At 43.1% G+C, this 20,779-nt stretch overlaps 1 protein-coding gene across 1 annotated transcript in view; it reads right to left on the bottom strand.

Moving 5' to 3' along the window:
- Positions 1 to 20,779, bottom strand: part of fip1l1a (FIP1 like 1a) — a 68,456-nt gene that overhangs the window by 41,478 nt on the left and 6,199 nt on the right. The window contains exons 3-9 of the mRNA XM_084307431.1: positions 12,649 to 12,706; positions 12,094 to 12,245; positions 11,690 to 11,751; positions 9,728 to 9,838; positions 9,040 to 9,155; positions 8,700 to 8,779; positions 323 to 422 (exon numbers count right to left, since the gene is read on the bottom strand). Coding sequence (XP_084163557.1) covers positions 323 to 422; positions 8,700 to 8,779; positions 9,040 to 9,155; positions 9,728 to 9,838; positions 11,690 to 11,751; positions 12,094 to 12,245; positions 12,649 to 12,706 — 679 coding nt within the window. The remainder of the gene's footprint in view (positions 1 to 322; positions 423 to 8,699; positions 8,780 to 9,039; positions 9,156 to 9,727; positions 9,839 to 11,689; positions 11,752 to 12,093; positions 12,246 to 12,648; positions 12,707 to 20,779) is intronic.

Genomic DNA, 20,779 nt, shown 5'->3' with positions numbered 1-20,779 from the left:
CACAGTACCTGATCAGCGACAGACACACACACACAGTACCTGATCAACGACAGACACACAAACACAAACACACATTACCTGATCAGCGACAGACACACAAACACACATTACCTGATCAGCGACAGACACACACACAGTACGTGATCTGCGACAGACACACACACACACAGTACCTGATCAGCGACAGACACACAGAAACACACACACAGTACGTGATCTGCGACAGACACATCACACACACAGTACCTGATCTGCGACAGACACACAGAAACACACACACAGTACCTGATCAACGTCAGACACACAGAAACACACACAGTACCTGTATGTTGTTTCCATCATTACTGTGGCGTCTGCGTCCTTCCACCCTGCTGATCGACCCAGTTTGTCCTCCAATCACATCAATGGCGCCACTTGACTTTCTGTTGACCAGATAGCAGACGGGTCAACACACACAGTACATCACATTCCATAGTTTAAATCACACACCTTGTTTTCATTAGTCTCCCATGATGTAAATCCACGGACCTAAAGTACATGGTGGTGTAGACCGTGACCCGTTCGCTGGCCTCCGCCTGTGTTAATGTGTTTGGGGGCCAAAACCTTGATACTGGATTATGATGAGCGGGGACTTTTTAATGCTGAGCGAGGCCACGTCACTCGGCTTCACCTCAGACGTGCACATGGCTTTAGATGTGTACTTATATAACATATTTATAATGTCCACGCACGTCCGTCCTGCTCCCTCCTCGTGACCTTACGACCCCCTGCAGCTCCATTAAAGCATTACCTCTGCTGATCTGGGTCACCTTCTCACTCTGTTTCCCCATACACACACACACACACACACACACACACACACACACACACACACACACACACACACACACACACACACACACACACACACACACACACACACACACACACACACACACACACACACACACACACACACACACACACACACACACACACACACACACACACACACACACACACACACACACACACACACACACACACACACACACACACACACACACACGCCTTTCTGTCACTACGACTTAATCTATAGTACACAGCAAAAAATTCTTGCAGAGACAAAATCTAATATATTGTACATGTCAACTGCATCAACCGGCAGCTCGCTTTGAGAGGAGCTCGGTGTTCCCTAATGCCTCCTCCGCTACTCGCTTTGGCCTCGATGAAAGATGTGCCCTAACAACATAGTGTGTAGCAGGAAGCCGATACACCATTTCACAACTTCCCAGATGAGACATGGATTTTACAATGCGGGGGGGCTCTCTCACACGAAGCCCCGAGCGGCTGTATCCCACTAGCACTCCAAGGCTGGAGACTACACCACCACAAGGCAGAACAACACAGTAAGTGCTTCTCCAACCGAGCGTCAAGTTTCCATTATCTGTGTTTCCTTCCGTAGCTGCTGGCTTTCCTACAGAGCGAGCTGAGCTGTATCAAGGCCTTGTTGAACACATCATCCGCTGTATAATGGTATGTGTATTTACGTTTGGCATGCTATGACTTCCCCGTTTCCTCTTTGGCCCAGGCCTCGTAGCACTTGACCTCCCCTGAAGGGCAGCTCTGCTGAGGGAACCCGCACACTCTGCTCACATGCTGGCACCTTTACTGAAGCAGTTGACAACACTCCGGGCCCCCGGGGGCCTTCGTCGGGGCTAAAATCCACACATTAACAAGTGGGGCGTATATATATATATACATATATACACACACAGGAGATAATTGGTAGGTGTGTCTATGTCTATAGGCCACATCCCACTATAGATGACAGGGTGCACTCTGAGAGGAGAGGAGAGGAGAAGAGAGAGGAGAGAAACATGGTCTAGTTTAATTAGGCCGACCTTATCCCCCTCAGTCTGCAGTCTGGACCACCATCAGACATGCTGAATCAACATTACACTGAATGGAAGGGAGGAAAGGCACACAATGTGTGTGTGTGTGTGAGAGAGGGTCTGTATGCGCGCGCGTGTGTGTGTGTGTGGGCGCGCACATGCCTGTACCGCTACATATAAGCGCTCAAGTGCACATGTTTATCCCATCCTTACGAGGCAGGGAGCACCTGGGCCATGAGGAGTAACAGAATGGGAGTCGGGGGGGACTGCGCAGTGTTTACCAACACGGCGGTGAGCGTCTGCTGCTCGCGGCTCTGCCCGTAAATGATTGGAGGCTGTAATTGGGCTGTAAAACACCATGGGCCCAGTCTTACTCTACCTCAGGCCCAGGCTCAGCCGGCCCTGCCTGCTAAACGCTTGCCTTCACAGGTGGCTATTAATGGAGAGCCGCGGACATGAGAACCTCGTTAGCGAGGGAGCAGAACCGCTTGGCAGAGAAACGCAAAAGCAATATGAGCCTTAAATAGGCAGACTATAGTTGTGGCAGACGACTCAGGTGTTTTTTTTAGAGAAAGTACTGTGTACAATCAATTGTGAAAACCATATAACCATTTGCTGTGCGTTTTTTTGGAACAGTCCGCTACTGTATGCACTACAGGTTGAATTTTTACACATTTTGTGACTAATCAGTACGAGTATACACTTTCTAACAAATGGCTTTTATTTATCTCTCAGACAAAACCTATTTTAATAACAGCCCTGAAAATAGTTTCAAAAGAGGTACTTCTAAAGCTTTAGCAAAAACTGGAATGAAGCTCTTCATCAAATGAAACGCTAATTCAGACGTCAGACAGTAACAGTGAACGCTTCTCCAGCTGAGCCTCGAGTTTCCTCTCTCATTATCGCATCCACTGTATAGTAGTGTGTGTGTTTGTTTTGGCAATTGGCAACTCTTTGTAATGCTTAGTACTGTATTCACTCAGCACTCATTGTATAAGTGAGTCTACATACTGTCATGACCATGGCCCTTGGCTAATGGGTTGGACCCTTTAGTTGAACTGGTTAGCACTGTCTCCTGTGGTCTGGGCGACCTGGGTTGGATTCTCGGCAGCGCCCTGAATTCGCTACATTGGTGTCAGAAGTGGGAAGGTGGGAGTGTGAGGCCATCAGAAGCGCGTGTGCCCAGAGGCGTGAGGGAGCTAGTAGCTTAGGAGGGGGGTAGTGTAACAACCATGGATGCCTAGACTTGCTAGCCCTTGGCTAAGAGGTCGGACCCTTTAGTTGAGTGGTTACCGCTGTTGCCAATGTTCTGGGCGACCCTGACAGTCTTAACCCTCGAGTCAACCTTTAAACGAATCACACCGTTAGCCCTTTGCCGAAAACTGCAATCTCAGTAAAAACATATCCTTTTCATGTATTGTTCAAATTTTTTTCATGAATATCTTAATTGATGGGCACATTTTTCAGAAAATGCCTGAAAATTGCATACCCAAAGTAATCTGCAATTTATTATACTTTATACTTATAGCACATGCATGACTCTGCTCTCTTTTGAAAGGAAACATTCAGAATGTTCATCCACAACAGGAATAATCACTCTGAGTGCTTTTTAAATTTTGAAGTTAAGTTAACTTAAGTCCTCTTACAGGTTCGAGCTGATAGGCATGACCTGGAAACCACAATGGGTCCATAGCCTAAAGCCTTATTTAGTACAGGTCCAAAGTTGATAACAATACCACAGAAAATGTGTGTTTTACTAAACTTTATATAATTATATGTCTATGCGTTTTTCCAAAATGGCCGCTCGGCGTCTCCAAATACAAGATACAAGATACACGATACAAGATAAATTTATTGCCACACAACCAGGTTGGTGGTATTTGTGATTGGTACAGAGTGTATTGAAGCTCTACAGTACATAAAACTGAAACATAGATACATTTACCCCCCTTCCCAGCAAAAATAATAATAAAATGGCCACTCAAAATGCTATAACTGCATTGGTTCATTGGCATAAAAGCATTGGATTGCCTTAAAAACTAGGCCAAAGTGCCGCGAGTGCAAAACGGCACCTATAAGTGCCGGTGACAGTTAAGTGGTTCAGTCCTCGAACATCGAATATATAATATGAATCGAATATTTATAAATTTTCAGGATTCTATTTTTTTTATTATGGTTAGGGTTAGGGTTATGGGGTTAGGGTTAGGGTTAAGGTTACCCTAACCCCAACCCAAAAAATAAATGCACAAACTACCTCTTGGAGGCCTCATCCATCCTTTTATCATGTTACTTATGAATCATTCTAATTTTAAACTGTACAGGCTGTGTATTCAAAAAATGTGTTTAACATGGGAGTCAACCTGTTCATTTCTGCGACTAGGGTGGAAGGTGTGACACTTTTATTCCACGCACTTAACACTTTGAGCGCCACGCCGGGTTTTCCTTTTTACCCGCTGAATGCCACCATCGGCGCCAATGTTAACGTTAATATCGCCTAATCTATGTTTTAAATTATGGCTATGTGTCTAATCTGCCCATCGCATTATCAACGACTATTTTCCAGTCAGTGCTGTCAAAGCAGATTGGTTTTTTATCGCGTCATTTCCGTTTCAGAGCATTTAGAAACGCCCCCGTTTTGAAATAAAAAACAGCCCATTCTGGGGCATTCTATGAAAATCGTCTTTTACTGGAATATTCCACAACGTTGATATTCGTCTGCCTTTTTATGAATCTTTTTCAAATAAACGCTAGATGATCAATATTATACGTGCACGCAAGCACATTCGGGCCGCGCACGGATAATCGCTGCATTGATTTCCTCTTGGACTTTTACAGTGAAACCGAAAGAGGACATTTCACAAAACAGCTTATAACTTCATCAAACTTACTCTGATTATCCTAACACTGATAACATAGAGTCCTTACCTGACATCAGATGGTATCCAACTGGTATATTCCAATTCCTGATCACTATTCGAAAAAATCGATAAGTGTATAGATCCAACGCGATACAGTAGAACTCCATGATCAGCGGGGATCTGAGGCTCCAGAATGAACTGTGGTAAGCTCGGCTGCATCAGTGGACTGGAAAATGTGGAGTACCGGATTTTTTTCCCCATTCATTTTCATTGAGTCCATTCCAAAATCCCTTATGTCATCTGGGAGACGACAGGGGGCGCTTTTTTCCACAATGATCGCCGGCGCCGCTCGGCTATACTCGGGTAGGCTCGGGTGATGCAATATGATTTCAGAAATCTCGTGAGTGGCTTTCAACCACCTATTAATAAACCTGAGTATTCTCGTGTGTGGCACGGAAAGTGTTAGTTATTTTTGAAAAAAAACAAACATGGATTATTGTAATGTGACTCAAAGATGTGATACTGAGCTACTTTCCTGGCATATACATAAAATATAGCCAACGCTATCCACAACAACAACAAAAAACACACGTGAAAAAAAGGCTATTTGACGGGAATTGTGACAAGGTTGACTGGAGGGTTAACACATTCTGTGCCAAAAACGGAAGATTTTGTGTTTGCTCGACAAGCATTGAGTGCCAAAAACGAGATATTATGTTTTTGGATCGTTTGATCTTTTTACTTTGATCCCCGCTCTACAGACTTGCCCGGAGAGATCTGCATCATTTTGGCACATCCCCACACACTAGAACTGCAATGCTGATCGACTATCACCAGGTGGAAGTATCGTCCGTGTCTGAACTGGAATAGCTTGGTGTGGATACACCTATTCTCTTTTTTTTTGCAAGGGCCCCTCCTCCTCGGAGACAGAGCGACAGACTGAAGCCTATTTCCTGTATACACGAGTATAGACATATACACGGGTGATGGCGATGGGATCACTTGGAATTATTCTTCTTGGAATACCTTCTGGTTAAGGTAAGGTACATTCTATCTCTATTTTACCTAATCTGAAACGTGTTTTTCTAACGATCACAGTTCTGTGTTTCACCGGACGAAAAACATGCTTGGCAAACACGATCACAGTTTTGAGTTAAAACGACCCCCTTGATGATTTTGTGAAGGTACATATACATGGGATATATCTTTGATTTGGGAGTATTTGGGGTTTCAGGGGATCAGCCAGAACGGTTTGGGCTTATTGCACATAACGCGTTTTATCTCGTGATCTATGAAAAAAGACTGGATTATCTTGGAAATGTGCGATGTTTAGTGTGTGGAAACATTTTTCCTGTGAGGTTTTTGTCCGTTGCTCATCTACTCGCTCTGTTCCTTTAAGCCTACTCGCTCTGTTCCTTTAGTTTTCTGTTAATCAATTGCATTCTCCTCACCTCACTAGCCCCCACCCTCGCGTTCGTTTGCTCTTCAGCAGCCACACCCTTGGACTACCTGTCATTATGTGTTTGATTGGTCTGGTGCCGAACACACACTTCTAGTTTCAAGTATCAATTACCTTCACGCACCTGATGTGCATTCTAATTAGTTCCCCTGTGGGCTTTAAGTACCTCGCTCTTCCCCTCTGTCCCTTGTCGGGTCGTTCCGTATCATATCTCTATCACCTAACTCCTTCGGGAGGTTCTCTGTCTGTTATGCTGTTTTCATCTCCGGCGTGAGATGCGCTCTAGCCTTCGCCTCCTGTCGCCGTTTGCCTGGAAGGAGACACTGGACTGCGCTCTCTAAACTTCCACGGGAGGTATTCCAGTGTTCCACTTCAGACCTCCGCGCAGCAGACATCCAGACCTCCGCGCCAGATGCACTCAAGCCTTCGCCACCTGTCGCCGTTTGCCTGGAAGGAGACACCGCACTGCGCTCTCTAAACCTCTACGGGAGGTATTCCGGTGTTCCACTCCAGACCTCCGCGCAGCAGACGCCCAGACGCGCATCCAGACCTCCGCGCAGCAGACGCGCTCTTCACTCCAGACGCGCATCGCTTCCTAATACTCTACGGGAGGATGCGTCTCTCCGAGCCGGCGCGCTCTTCCGCGCAGACGCGCTCTTCACTCCAGACGCGCATTCAGACGCACTCCAGATGCGTCCTCCGTACCGGCGCGTACTCCAAGCAGACGCGCACCCCTCAGACCTCCGCGCCAGATGCGCCCTCCGTACCGGCGCGTACTCCAAGCAGTCGCGCACCACTCAGACCTCCGCGCCAGATGCACCCTCCGTACCGGCGCGTACTCCAAGCAGTCGCGCACCACTCAGACCTCCGCTTGGACAACCCGTTCCCCGTGGCGACGCGCTCGCCCTGTTGATCCTGCTCTCTTTACGCACAGCGCCTGGGTGAGTTTTGCAAGACTGTCTTTGACCCTATTCGTTTTTCGTGTGTTTAAGACACTGAAGATATCCTGCTTTTTGTCAGACTGTCACTCACCCAGTGTCAGCTTTTTGGATTGTTCATTGGGATAATATTTGCTTTAACATCGCTCACTGTGTGTACTCACACCGAAGATATTATCACTTGGATTATTGTTTGGATTTCGCTGACTGTGTGTATTCACACCGAAGATACTGTCACTTGGATTATTATTGGGACTTCGCTCACAGTGTTTATTTGCACCGAAGATTCTATCACGTGGATTTGTGTTTGGGACGTTACTCACAGTGTGTATTTACACCGAAGATTCAGTCACTTGGATTACTCTGTTTTGGGACAAGTCACTTCTCCTGTCACCTGCTCTGTTCCCAACTGTACTCTGAGCTAACACGCTCCCTCTCTCCCTCTCGGTCCCGTTTACCACCTCGGTGAGCTGCCGAGAGGAATCTGCAGAGCGGCTCTGACGTCACCGTCTGCTTCCCCAGACGAACCATCCCGGGAGAAGCTGCAGAGCAGCAACATTCTTCTAATGCTTGTATCCCAGTCTTTGTCTGTTTTCCCCACTCTTGTCCTCCTAGTCCTCCCTGTCCCCAGCCCGCCTCCGCGGGCCTCTGTCCCTGTTTCCCCTCTCTAGTCCTCCCTGTCCAGTCCGTCCAGTCCGTCTAGTCCTCCTAGTCCTCCCTGTCCAGTCCTCCCAGTCCTCCTAGTCATCCTAGTCCTCCCTGTCTAGTCCTTCCAGTCCTCCCTCTCCCCAGCCCGCCTCCGCGAGCCTCTGTCCCTGTTTCCCCTCTCTAGTCCTCCTAGCCCTCCCTGTCCAGTCCTCCTAGTCATCCCGTCCAGTCCTCCTAGTCCTCCCTGTTCCTGCCCTTGTCCCTTGCCCTGGTCCTGTTCCCTTAGCCTTCCCCTTAGCCAGCTCGCCTCCTAAAGGCACTGTGCCCTTTCCCATTTCTTGTTTTCCAGTAATTTGTGTTCTCCCTTAAAGGGACAGTGCCGTTTTCTGTGTGTTTCAATAAATGCCCAGTTCTTGGCTTACTCTCATACCTGTCTTGTGTTGTGCGATTGGGGTCGGTTACAAACCATAACATTTCCCATATTATTCCCATGTTGCACTACAAGTAATGTTTGTCAAAATGAGCCACACCATGTCTCCACAGCTATAATACAGAACACACAGCTTCGCAAACATAGTGAAACGACCGCGGAAACTACTATAAAGCTGGCATTCTAGGGGTAAAGATAAGTGTAACGCGTGGCACCCACAGTGTTAAACAGACGTAAATCTGTGCTTAACTAACAGCACCAGTTAAAATATAGGAAACATGGCCAACACAAACTTGACCTTCTGATCCCATCATGGGATCATAGGGGACAGATGGCAATAGCCAGAGAGATGTTGTGTATCATAATATAGCCAGCTGTTGGGTCTTCAAGTCACAGCCACAGCTCGCTAATAGGGAACAGGGAGAGTGGGGTGGGTGGATGGGTGGGGCAGGAGAGAAAGTGCTGGAGCCTGGCTAGGGACAGGATACCAACCTGGATCTGAACAGGCTGCCTGAGGAGGCATAATCACACCGAGCCTCTTTATCTCCATGGCCTGTGCGCCCCTGGTGGACCTAGGAGGAATGACAACATACTTACTGACACAGGATTAAAAAAATCTGGTTTTCAATATTTCTCCTCAAAAGTAGTATTTTTGTTTTGTTGGTTTACTTAATTAATTAATTAATTAATTAAAAACTATTTCACAAAAGATTAAGCAATAAAAATTAATGTTTTCATTCATGTTCATAGAATGATAAAATAAACTATAAAGATAACCTTATCCATTCTGGTCTGAGAGGTAGTAAACCATATGGGCGCAGAGCTTTCTTACAATTATTTTGGAATTAGTGTTCTCGTTATTCGTTCTGGTCCTCCTCTGTTTTTCACAGTAGATTTTCCAGGTGTCCTCGTTAAAACCATAGTTAAAGTAATCTGAGATGTCAGCACCTGAAAACAAAAATGTAATATAAAATATAGTGACTCTGTTGGAAACACGAGTGTGTGTGTGTGTGTGTGTGTGTGTGTGTGTGTGTGTGTGTGTGTGTGTGTGTGTGTGTGTGTGTGTGTGTGTGTGTAAGAAAGAGAGGGAGAGAGAGTTGTATGTGTGTGAGAGAGAGAGAGAGAGAGAGAGAGAGAGAGAGAGAGAGAGAGAGAGAGAGAGAGAGAGAGAGAGAGAGAGGAAGAGAGTGTAAGATAGAGGGGAGAGAGAGTTGTATGTGTGTGAGAGAGAGTTGTATGTGTGTGAGAGAGAGTTGTATGTGTGTGAGAGAGAGTGTGTGTGTGTGTGTGTGTGTGTGTGTGTGTGTGTGTGTGTGTGTGTGTGTGTGTGTGTGTGTGTGTGTGTGTGTGTGTGTGTGAGAGGAAGAGAGTGTTTATGTGTGTGTGAGAGAGGGAGAGGAAGAGAGTGTGTGTGAGAGAGAGAGTAAATGAGTGTGTGTGTGTGCATGTGTTTGTGTGTGCGTGTGAGATGAAGAGAGAGTAAGTAAATGAGTGACAGAGAGAGAGACACCAGTACTGACCAGGTTTCCTCCATGGCTTTTCCTCCAGGGCTTCTACATCCAGGTCCAGTACTGGGATGCCTTGGATGCTGCCCAGTGAATCCAAGTCCACTCCCTTGAGTTTTGCGCCAACTAGAAAACAAGCAAATCACTTTATCCTCACGTCGGTCGCTACCATGTGTCCAGGGTCTCTGAGGATCAAGATAAGATATTCCTTTATTGATCCCCTTGGGAAAATTCAGGAGTCATAGCTGCAAGGGGGATGGGGTACAGGTAATAGTAGAAGACATAAATATAGGCAATAAAATTAATGACACCGTTTCTCAATTCAGAGGAAGGTTGGCCAATATACTGTGTATAATATATCGATATTCATCGTTTATAGTCAGTCTGTGCTGTTGTATTATGGGATTTTTTGATATTGTGAATTGTGATATATGAATTTGTTGTCCAAATTATTACACACAAATATTACTGTATATCTAATAATCTAATATTAAATCCAATTTCTCATAATTTCATAATTATTATGAATTATTATTATTATTATTATTATTATTATTATTATTATTATTAGTATTAGTATTAGTATTATATTATTATTATATTATTGTTATATTATTATTATTATTATTATTATTATTATTATTATTATTATTATTATTATTATTATTATTATTATTATTATTATTATTATTATTATTATTATTATTATTATTATTATTATTATTATTATTATTATTATTATTATTATTATTATTATTATTATTATTATTATTATTATTATTATTATTATTATTATTATTATTATTATTATTATTATTATTATTATTATTATTATTATTAAAATTGCTATTTGAAAATGACTTTCATTGACACACTTCCAATTACAATGCAGTCCAATGTGATGAACAATTGGATTATCTAGCATGATTTTCCATAGCTAAGCAGATATTGTGATAATATTGTTAAAATAAAGTCCTTTTAAATATTGTGGCTCCTTAACACTTTGTGCGCCACGCCTGGTTTTCCGTTTTACCGCTTGAATGCCACCATCGGCGCCAATGTTAACGTTAATATCGCCTAATCTATGTTTTAAATTATGGCTATGTGTCTAATCTGCCCATCGCATTATCAAAGACTATTTTCCAGTCAGTGCTGTGAAGGCAGATTGTTTTTTTATCGCGTCGTTTCCATTTCAGAGCAGTTAGAAAAGCCCCCGTTTTGATATAAAAAACAGCTCATTCTGGAGCATTCTATGAAAATCGTCTTTTAGTGGAATATTCCACAACGTTGATATTCGTCTGCCTTTTTATGAATCGTTTTCAAATAAACGCTAGATGATCAATATTATACGTGCACGCAAGCACATTACGGCCGCGCACTGATAATCGCTCCGTTGATTTCCTCACAGACTTTTACAGTGAAACCGAAAGAAGACATTTCACAAAACAGCTTATAACTTCATCAAACTTACTCTGATTATCCTACCACTGATAACATAGAGTCCTTACCTGACATCAGATGGTATCCAACTGGTATATTCCAATTCCTGATCACCATTCGAAAAAATCGATAAGTGTATGGATCCAACGCGAGACTGTAGATCTCCATGATCCGCGGGGATCTGAGGCTCCAGAATGAACTGTGGTAACCCCGGCTGGATCAGTGAACTGGAAAATGTGGAGTACCGGATTTTTTTCCCCATTCATTTTCATTGAGTCCATTCCAAAATCACTTATGTCATCTGGGAGACGACAGGGGGCGCTTTTTTCCACAGTGATCACCGGCGCAGCTCGGCTATACTCGGGTAGGCTCGGGTGATGCAATAATTTTTCAGATCGCAAAAAAAAAAAAGAAATACGAGAAATCTCGTGAGTGGCACGCAACCACCTATAAAAAAACCTGAGAAATCTCGTGAGTGGCACGGAAAGTGTTAACTTAGAGGTAAATTCAAGGTGAAAGTGGGTAGCATCTCTTTACCTACTGCATGCGTCTTCCCTTCAGCTTTAATATTCAGATTCACCGGCGAGGATCTTAAGCCGCTAGAAAATGAGAGGCAGTCACAAATATAAAAACATCTTTATCACAACAAGACTAAACGACACACATACACTGGTCTGCATGAGTCCCACTGGGGAGTGGGCTGTGAACGGATGGCTCTAGGCACTGATTCCAAATAGATCTGTCAAAGTAACTAATACAGCATCAAAATGCAATCATCATAAAATACGATCATCATGACTCATGCAACATTCTGGCAGAAGAAGGCAGCCATGATATAAAACCCAATTCAAGTTGATATTGTGCCCTAAAGGAAATACACACAACAAAAAGCTGCTTTTATGAAACAGGATGTGGAATATTAGAGAGAGAGAGAAACTCACGTGTATTGGGAGGAGCCTCCAGACTTTATATCACCTATGGTTACGCAAATATCATCTTCGTCGTCATCATCATCATCATCATCATCATCATTAGCATCATCATCATCGCTGTCGTTGTAGTTGTCACTATCTTTGTCATTCTGACCAGTTTCCTAATGGTTACATGGACACAAATGAAGAATGAAACAAGTGGCATGTAATATGGAGCTCAACAGGTCGAGTAGGATACTAACGCAGTCAAGGTTAAAGGTCAAGGTTAAATGTTCACCTGCCACCGGGACCACTCATGCTACAAATGTACCATATGAACTTGTGGTATTGTGAAGCGCTCTGCACAGACATGTACAACACATGTTACACTAAATAAAAAAAGAAGAGAATACACACAAAAAATCCACACACGCAAAATAAATGGACACATTTGATTCTGTGAGACGAGTACAGGCAGATGAGACAGATAATGATAATGAGGTAACATTACAGAGACATTGCACAGTGAGTAGGCAGGCAGAGCCACCACACATTGTTATCAGGACAGAGTCGGCTGTACTGTACCTCGACTTCCACTCCATCCTCATCATGGACCTCTTTAGGGGCCGGCACTGCGGTTGCACTGAAAGATAAGATGTCAAGGTCGATGTAATGCGTCCACTCTCGACTTCAGAGGACGGTAAGAGTCTCACTGTCACTGCTAAATACTGAACGTGACACACAGGCAAACGTGATGAAAGGACCTAAAATGAGGGTTGTTGTCGTCATATGTAGACTGGACTGGTTGCATTTTGATGAAAATGGATAATATAAAGTGACAACTCAGGCCTTTATGTAATGTAGTGTAATAGCCAACAGCAGCTCAGATGTTGTTTGTGAGAGAAGCGCCTAACCAATGTTAGCATCACACTTTAACTGAACCTACATGATTGTTATCAACTTACTCCCTCAGACGGAGGCACGACGACCCACACACACACAACTCTCAAGTGGGGGAAGTTACTGTAAACGACGAGTCACGCTACATTTAGTAATGAGGCGGCGCGTTTGGAAAATGTAGAGCACGGTTGATCACACGGGCGCCCCGGTCATACAATAGCTTAAATCCACTTCACCCCGACTCATAAACAAACAGCGCCGGGCCTAACAGCGGATTTAACGAGCATCCAAATACTTCTTAATGTTCCGCATGGCCGACTGCACATTTTGTGCGTCTCGCACATTGGCGTTGCGCGCGTACAGCAGCGCCTACGACGCCACCGCTGTCATTACTGTGCAGTGAAAAGTGCATTGAATCTGAACGCTTCATTAGTGTCACAGAATTGGTCCTTAATGGGGAGTGAAACGTGCCGGGGCCAATCTCATTCTGAATTGGTTCACCACTCACTGTCACAAAGTGTCATTCACACTCATGTGGTTTGAACTTCGGGAGTCATTAGTTCCAAACTGACGCATAATAGAGAACGCAGTGAGTGAGATATGAACATCACTACAGTAGCAGCAACGCTGGCCGTCACAGGCAGCGCACGTAGTAGCAGTTCCCATGCATTACAGTAGTGATGTGACGTTCGCAAACAATCCGATTCTTTTGGTACGAACAAAGTGAACTGAGTCATACTTGGTAGGAGCCCTTATTTTAAAGCACTTTATTGTTCATGTCAAAAGTTGTTATGAATCTAGTCAATTCAAAGGGGAATGGATTTTGGGCACCAGTACAATCTCATTTCCCCTTCTGCCTTCTATAACGTGATAAGGATATAAGCGTTTTTAGTTTTTCTTACTGTAAGAACACATCTGGGACAGGATATGGTCGAGGACAGAAGACTTCATTAAGGGACTGTTTACATTTAGCTGACGCTTTTATCCAAAGTGACTTACAAGTTATGTACAACAAGTCAGCAGGAAGGGAGGGGCTTCCAGTGTCATGGAGTGAGGACGTACATCGCACCTGCTCCCGCAACTTTTGTATTTTTTTCATTTTTAATACCCTCACTAATCTCCAACTTTTCTTTTAAATAATGATTTCCACGTTTTAAGACTTTTGATGATAAGATATGGCGGACAAACAACCAACTAAGTGCTGGAAGCGACTCTAAGTGGCTCTACCCTAGCGGCTATCAAAATGGTCCTTGCAGAACTTTTCGAAACTCACTTTGAATCCTACCACAAGGCCGTCTCAGCCGGGATAAGAGCAGCTGTAGAAACCTTGGACAAAAAAGTTGAAATTATCCATATAAAGACCATAGACCATACCAGAGAAATGTATTCGCTCACGAAGGAGGCTAGCCAACAAGAGCAACGACTACAGCACCTCGAGGTGGACCAGACTATCAAGCTAGCCGAGCTAGCTCAAATCCAAGCCAAACTCACTGAGGTACAATCCAGCGAAAAACGGAATAACAAGAATTATCGGTTTACCGGAGGATATTGAAGCAAAAAGCAACAGGGGTTTTGAGGTGATGAACTCACTGCGCCCAGGCACCAGTGGTTCGGCAATAAATAGTTCCGAGTATATATCTACTTAGAAAACGAAAATGTCTAATTATTTTCTTTTTTTTTCTCTCAACGTGGTAAATACACAGGTCACAACATGTTTACAGGAACGTTTTGGAGTTGTATTTGTAGTGTATTTTGTGACTGTTGGGAACTAGGCTACACTGGCACACCTACTTCCAGTGAATGACGCTAAGCTAGGCTAACGGTGCGGCTGTTCCCTACGCTTAATGCATGCACAGAGAAGAAAAGGGTATGTATCTGCTTGTCTAAGTCCAGGGTTGAAGATTTTGATTTAATCCCACTGGTCACAATAGTGATAGTAATAATGTTTTTTAGTTATAAGGCTCTAAAATGTTACTGAATGATGTATCAATGTATTTCCAGCAAATATTGAAATAGTAAAGGGTCTCAATGAAATATGTGCAGTGTCACATGTTTACTGTAAATTGTCACATGACCAGCGCCGTTTACATCCTGGCTGTACAATGAGAGGAGGATGGCTGCATCAAAGCTCCCACAAAAACAGTTAACATAAATGTTAACATAAAGATAGGAAAAATATTTTTGGTACACATCATGTTTAGGGTGTCTATTATTTATATATGCTTTCACAATTACTCAAATTTGTATAGTGTGGTCATAGAATGAGAAAACATGTTAATGGCAACTATTGTGACCGTTGGGATAACACAGTGTATCTATGTATACACATGCTAATGTTGCATTCCATTTGCTTGGGAAGTCAGTAGCTGGGAGGGCAGTTGATGTCGAGGACCCTACTCCCCTCAATATCACCCCTATGCCCCTCAACATCACCCCTTTACCTCTCAACACCACCCATATGCCCCTCAATATCACCCCTATACCCCTCAACATCACCCTTATGCCCCTCAACATCACCCCTACTCCCCTCAACATCACCCCTATCCCCCTCAACATCACCCCTACTCCCCTCAACATCACCCCTACTCCCCTCAACATCACCCCTATGCCCCTCAATATCACCCCTATGCCCCTCAACATCACCCCTATGCCCCTCAACCCCCCCCCCTATGCACCTCTCAACACCACCTCTATGCCCCTCAACACCCCCCCCCCTATGCACCTCAACACACCACTTCTATACACTTCAACACCACCCATACGCCCCTCAACACCACACCTATGGACCTCAACACCACCTGTACGCCCCTCAACACCACACCTATGGACCTCAACACCACCCGTACGCCCCTCAACACCACACCTATGAACCTTAACACCACCCTTACGCCCCTCAACACCACACCTATGAACCTTAACACCACCCTTACGCCCCTAAGAATTTGTACATTATATAATTTATAATGTGAGTGAATGTGGGGCCAGCCACTTGGCCATGGCTGGCTATATGTGGACTAAAGGATGGTGAATGGTGGGTGATAACAAGGTCTGGGTCAAATAGTATCTGATCAATTCTTCTATAGTGTGGGTTGGGTTTGCCACATAGGATCAGGCCCGGACTGGCCATCGGGAGCACCGGGAGTTTTCCCGGTGGCCTGGCCTGCACAGATAAAAAAAAATATATAGTATATAAAAAAGAAAATGATATCTTTTTTTTATTATAATTATTTATTTATTTTTTGCCAGGCCATTGTTTCTAGTTGTGGCGGCGGCGCGGCACGATAGTTTTTAGATAACCAGGTGGGTGGGGAACAACCAGGATTTCACTGTCTGCGACAGAGTTGGAGAACTATCTGACTCTCTCTCCCTCACGCGGACACACACACACACAATGGAGCCGTGCTGCCGCTTGTGATTGGTGGAGGCGGGACCAGGCGATACAACTGATTGACCGTGGAGGCGGCGAATGGATGGCAGATGGCACACTCCCAAAAGGAGTTGTTAAATCTGACATTACAAATAATGGACAGTAAGGGAAATACAACATTGTATGTGAAAGAAAAGTGGGAAAGAGAGTTGGAAATAGAGATAACAGAGGAGGAATGGTATGACACATGTAAGACACAACAAACAACCACAGGATCAAGGATATGGAGGGAGTTTGGGTGGAAAAATATAATTGGATACTTTATAACACCAGAAATACAGGGCAATTACACACCAGCAAAGAAAACATGTTGGAGGGAGTGTGGACAGGAAGGGGCGAACCATACACACATATTCTGGGGATGTCAGAAGATAAGGCACTACTGGGAAGAGATAGGAGGGATAATAAATGAAATAATAGGATACGAAATACCCCAGGGAGGCCAAGTGTTGTATTTGGGGAATCTGTCACAGGAAGGAATCCAAGGGGAAGACAAATATTTGATTAAGATATTGATAGTGGCAGTCAAGAAAGCTTTAACTAAACTGTGGTACAAGGTAGAAGTGCCGACAAAGGATCAATGGATAGAGTTGGTAGAGGGGATACAGGAAATGGAGAGAATCACACATCTGCTGAGGCTGCAAGAAGAAAAGTTTGAATGGAAATGGGGAAAATGGGAAGAATACAGGAGGGGAAGTAACGACATCACAGAGGTTTGAAAAGGATACAAGGAAATGAATAAAAATGTAAATAAATAATGCAAATGTAGAATGGACCGAAGGACCCATGTCACACTTTTTCTTTACACATTTTTTGTCTATTTGTTTTAATTTATGTACTGTGTATTGTCTATGAATGTTGTCTATGTATGTTGTTGAACATTTTTAAATAAAATTTTAAGTTTAAAAAAAAAAAAAAAAAAATCTGACATTACAAAAAACAATATGTGGTGGTTATGATTGGGGCTGAAGTTGAATAAACAATTTATGAAAGAGAGAGTCAAAATAATTCCAAGATAATTCAAAGATTACACACCTTTGCCACATTGGCTACAAACATAATCACTGCAAAGTTATCAAAAAAATAAGAATCTGATCAGACACAAGGGAAGTTGTTGTTCCCTTTCTAATTTCCTCAAAAACATCTAGTCTAGTTAATGTGATCAATATTATTTGACAATTGATGCTTTTTGTTGGACATTTCAGTCAGTGAGCTCATACTTTGAGCTCATTTTATAGTTAAAATGATTGAGACAACGCAATCTTCTGGCTTTGTTGTGCATGCATGCGTGTGCTCACCACACGTGTTCTAAAAGTGGCTACTGTTATTATAGTATTGTAATGAAAGGTCTGTTATTTAATGTTTGTGTAAAGGGCTATTTTAACTGTTGATGGGTAGTGCATCAGTAAAGTGAATATGGTATTGTGCTCTTGCCTTGTTTGAATAGGTGGAGAGAGTGGTTAACTGTATTATAATAGTAAATAGAAAAATATGTTGTGCTCTTGCTTTTTTCTTTTTGAAGGTGGAGAGAGTACCATTGCTAGTGCCACAACAGTTTTATTTGAGGTCATAACAGTACATTGTACTAAGCAATTGTTGGCTCATTAGTTTGTGATTCACATGCACTAAAATTCACCAGAATGCAGGAAATTAAGTCTTTGTAACAAAAAAATTCCGGGTGGGGGACCCCCAGACCCCCCACTTAAAAAGTGGCCTGATTGGGGCTATATTTCGCGCTATATCTCCCGGTATGAATTATTTCCCCAGTCCGGCCCTGCATAGGATAATACATTGAGTGCCACATCTGGAAGTGAACTCAGCAGGCTATACTAGTCTGTGTTCGGCCTAGCTTACCTACCATATCTGAATTGTCCTCCTGGTATTTTTTTTTTTTTATATTTTTTTTATTATTGAAAAACAAAAATTATTAAAAGTCAGTACTCAACACACAATGCATAATGAAACTTTCAGTAAAGGTGGTTAAAATATATGCAAGTACAGAAACAAGATAAAACAAAAATAGTCTATAATAACATTTTAACCGTATACAGTGTATATCCAGCGAAATTACAATTATATAAATGTTAGTATATAATATACCCCTAATACCTATTTTCTAAAACCCTACACACATATGCTCCAGCTCGAACCCCCCCCCTCCCGGACCCCCTCTTGGATAGTACCTCCATTATCCCTCACTCCTAACCAGACACTACCATTATAAGCTAGCTTTTATTCTCTCCACCACTTCTAACCACATTGACATTTTGGATTCATTGAGACCCAGAATTCTTGCTGTAGATATTTCTTGATATATCACATCGAGATATGTAAGAAACCACACTTTTCGGCACATTTTTTCCGGTTGAAACCAACGTGATGCGATCAGTTTTTTAGCTACTGTGATACCCGATAAAACCAATCTCTTTAGTTGTGGATTCACTGCAAACTCAAAAACATCATTCAATAGTAATACCGAGGGGTGTACAGGTATATTCCAAGATACGAGTATTGATAATTGTTGGGACACATCTTTCCAGAATGCCTTAACTGGTGGGCAGTCCCAATACATGTGCATAAATGTTCCTTCGTCCCCATTTGTACATTGGGAGCATTTGGAGTCTTGTTTAAGCCCCATTTTGCACAGCCTTATAGGAGTCAAGTATGTCCTGTGAATATAGTTCAGATTGATTTGTTGATGATCCGGGTTCCTTGATGTAAGTCGGACATTTGCCCAGGCTCCTTGCCAATCAAAGTCATTTTCCAGGTCTGGTATATCCCTCCTCCAGACAGTGTCTAGTTGAAGGGTTTCATACGAGGACGTTAGTAATTGATAATAAAAACCTGATACAAAACCTCCCAATGTTTCTCTTTCATAGAAAAATTTGTGGTATCTGTGGTGTTCAATTGGTATGAGTAATGGAACACCGTGAGACCTCAGACAGAGTCGTAACTGTATGTAAAAAAGCCATGTGGACTCGGTGAGGTTAAACTTTGTGCATATTTCGACATAACTACAGAGGCCCTGGTTATTAAAAATATCCCCTAATGAGTGTATGCCTTGCTCTTCCCATATAGGGAATCTTATAGGGCGTTTTCCCATTAAGAGTGCATTGTTATTGAATATGGGAGTGTGATTATGCCATTCTTGAGGGTTAGGATATTTCTTTTGTGTTTCCCGCCATGTTCTGATTGCATGGGTAATTATTGGGCCAAATTCTCGCTCACAATGCTTGATTGAAAGTTTAGTGTGTGCTATGTCTTTCAGTCTCTGTGGGGCTACTATGTTTTCTTCTAATTCTCTCCAAGATACCAAAGCCTGGGGGTCAAACCATATCTTCAATGGTCTTAATGTGAAGGCCTTAAAATATTGTAAAAAATCTGGAACTGCCATGCCACCGTCTGCTTTATTTCTCTGTGCGGTGGATCTTTTTATGCGAGGTGGTTTGTTATTCCAAATAAATTTGTATGTGGAGGTTTGTAATCTTTTCCAGTAGCCCTCTGGAGGAGGTAACGGAAGCATTGAGCTGAAGAAATTGATTCTTGGTAATACATCCATCTTAACTATTGATACCCTTGCCTGTACTGAGTTTTTAAGTTTTGCCCACCTGTCCAGGTCGTCTTTGATTTTGTTCTGTATTTTTGTGTAATTGTGCTTCACCGTTTGTCTTATGGTGGGAAATATTTCCACACCCAAGCATCTAAAATGTTTGACCATGGGTATCGCACCTGGGAGGGTTGTGTCTTTTTTTGCACTGATGTTAAGAGGAAGAAAAGTCGACTTAGGCCAATTTATTTTAAATCCCGATAAATCACCAAAGTTCTCTATCAACTTGAGTATATGCGGCAATGTGTTGTTGGGGTTTTGCATGAACAATATTACGTCGTCCGCATATAAACTAATTTTATGTTGTGTGCCCTTGATTACTATTGGTTCTATGTGTTGGGATTGTCTTATAAATTGTGCTAAAGGTTCTAATGATAGATCGAATAGTCCGGGACTAAGAGGGCAACCCTGTCTGGCTGAGCGTGATACCGGAAAGATATCGGAGATGAATGTGCCTGTTGTAATCCTGGCCGATGGGTCCTTGTATAGTACTTTAATCATATCAATGAATCCTTTTCCTAACCCCATCCTTTCTAATACTGCCCATAGAAACGACCATTCCAACCTGTCAAATGCTTTCATAGCATCCAGGGATAGCATCGCCTTAGGTGTGGTGTCCTCTTTGTCTGCATCTAGTACGTGCAGTATTCGCCTTATGTTATCATTGATCAGGCGACCTTTTATGAAGCCTGTTTGGTCCGGATGAACTAAAGACGTCATATGCTTTTGCAATCTGATGGCTAATATCTTAGAGTACAGTTTGACATCGGTTCCGAGGAGGC

The sequence above is a fragment of the Notolepis coatsorum genome (assembly GCF_963971535.1).
Source record: "Notolepis coatsorum genome assembly, chromosome: 2".
In the NCBI taxonomy this organism is placed as follows: domain Eukaryota; kingdom Metazoa; phylum Chordata; class Actinopteri; order Aulopiformes; family Paralepididae; genus Notolepis; species Notolepis coatsorum.
The sequence above is the reverse complement of the archived record's forward strand: the minus strand, read 5'-3'. Positions and strand labels throughout refer to the sequence as shown.